Consider the following 1,069-nt stretch of genomic DNA (forward strand, 5'->3'; position numbering starts at 1 on the left):
GTGGTGATGGTAGTTGTGATGATGATGATGGTGGTGATGGTGATGATGGTGCTGGTAATGGTGGATGTGGTGGTTGTGATGATGGTTGTGGTGATGATGATGGTGGTGGTGATGGTGGTAGCTGTGATGATGGTGGCAGTGGTGGTGCTGGTGGTGAGGATGGTGATGACGGTAGTGGTGGTAGTGGTGGTGTATATATATCTATGTGCTGGCATACATACCATTTAATGTCATTGTTTTTGAGTTTAGCCAAACCACATCCTCAGATGTTTTATCAAACTCCTTTTCCTGGTCAGTCGTATAAGTAAATGGAACTTTCCAGACGACATCCCTGAAACATAATTTGTCATCAAGGTGAAAAACGGACCCGAATAAACTTGAACACCAACAATTCAATTTCTGGGACAAAACCCTTCAAGGCGATGCCCCAGCATGGCCACAGTCCAACAAATGAAACGAGTAAAAGGTAACGGATGATAACAGCAATGATGATGATGATGATGATGATGCCTAAAAAATGTGTCTTACCTGGATGTTTTACTGCAACTGGAGAGACTGTCATCATAAAGGAATATCTTCTGGGACAGGATCAGTTCAGAATTGTTCCAGTGGACGAAGACGACTGGGTAGTTCTTCTCAGAGATCCATTCAGCCATTGTTGTACTGATATCAATTGTCTGGTTTTGCACCTCAGCTTCCTGTAATAGACGTAGACAACATGGTAGAGGAGCGGAGGAGGAGAAAAACACAACATAAAGGATTCTGGTGGTCTTCATAGTTATTAATTAATTCTAAGAATAAGGCAGGAGATTTTATAAATGATGGGAAAGCTCGGAGAGTGTTTGCGGCTGGATGAGTGAATCTGATGTTGCTCAAGGGGGTATGGAAGCAGCATGATGTGGCAGGGGTAAACCAAGAGAATAAATACCAAACTTTTAAAAAAAAATCAAAGTAATGAGGTCGATTTGTTGGGCTAAAACTTTCAAGACAGTGCCCCAGCATGGCCACAGCTCAGTGACTGAAACACAAGTCAAAGGTAATGAAATATGGGAAAGGACCATCTGGGAAA

At 42.6% G+C, this 1,069-nt stretch overlaps 1 protein-coding gene across 1 annotated transcript in view; it reads right to left on the minus strand.

The window, feature by feature from the left end:
• LOC106873725 (uncharacterized) overlaps positions 1–1,069 on the minus strand; it is a 47,272-nt gene that overhangs the window by 4,230 nt on the left and 41,973 nt on the right. The window contains exons 30-31 of the mRNA XM_014921207.2: positions 529–698; positions 222–331 (exon numbers count right to left, since the gene is read on the minus strand). Coding sequence (XP_014776693.1) covers positions 222–331; positions 529–698 — 280 coding nt within the window. The remainder of the gene's footprint in view (positions 1–221; positions 332–528; positions 699–1,069) is intronic.

The sequence above is a fragment of the Octopus bimaculoides genome, chromosome 23, assembly GCF_001194135.2.
Source record: "Octopus bimaculoides isolate UCB-OBI-ISO-001 chromosome 23, ASM119413v2, whole genome shotgun sequence".
In the NCBI taxonomy this organism is placed as follows: Eukaryota; Metazoa; Mollusca; class Cephalopoda; order Octopoda; family Octopodidae; genus Octopus; species Octopus bimaculoides.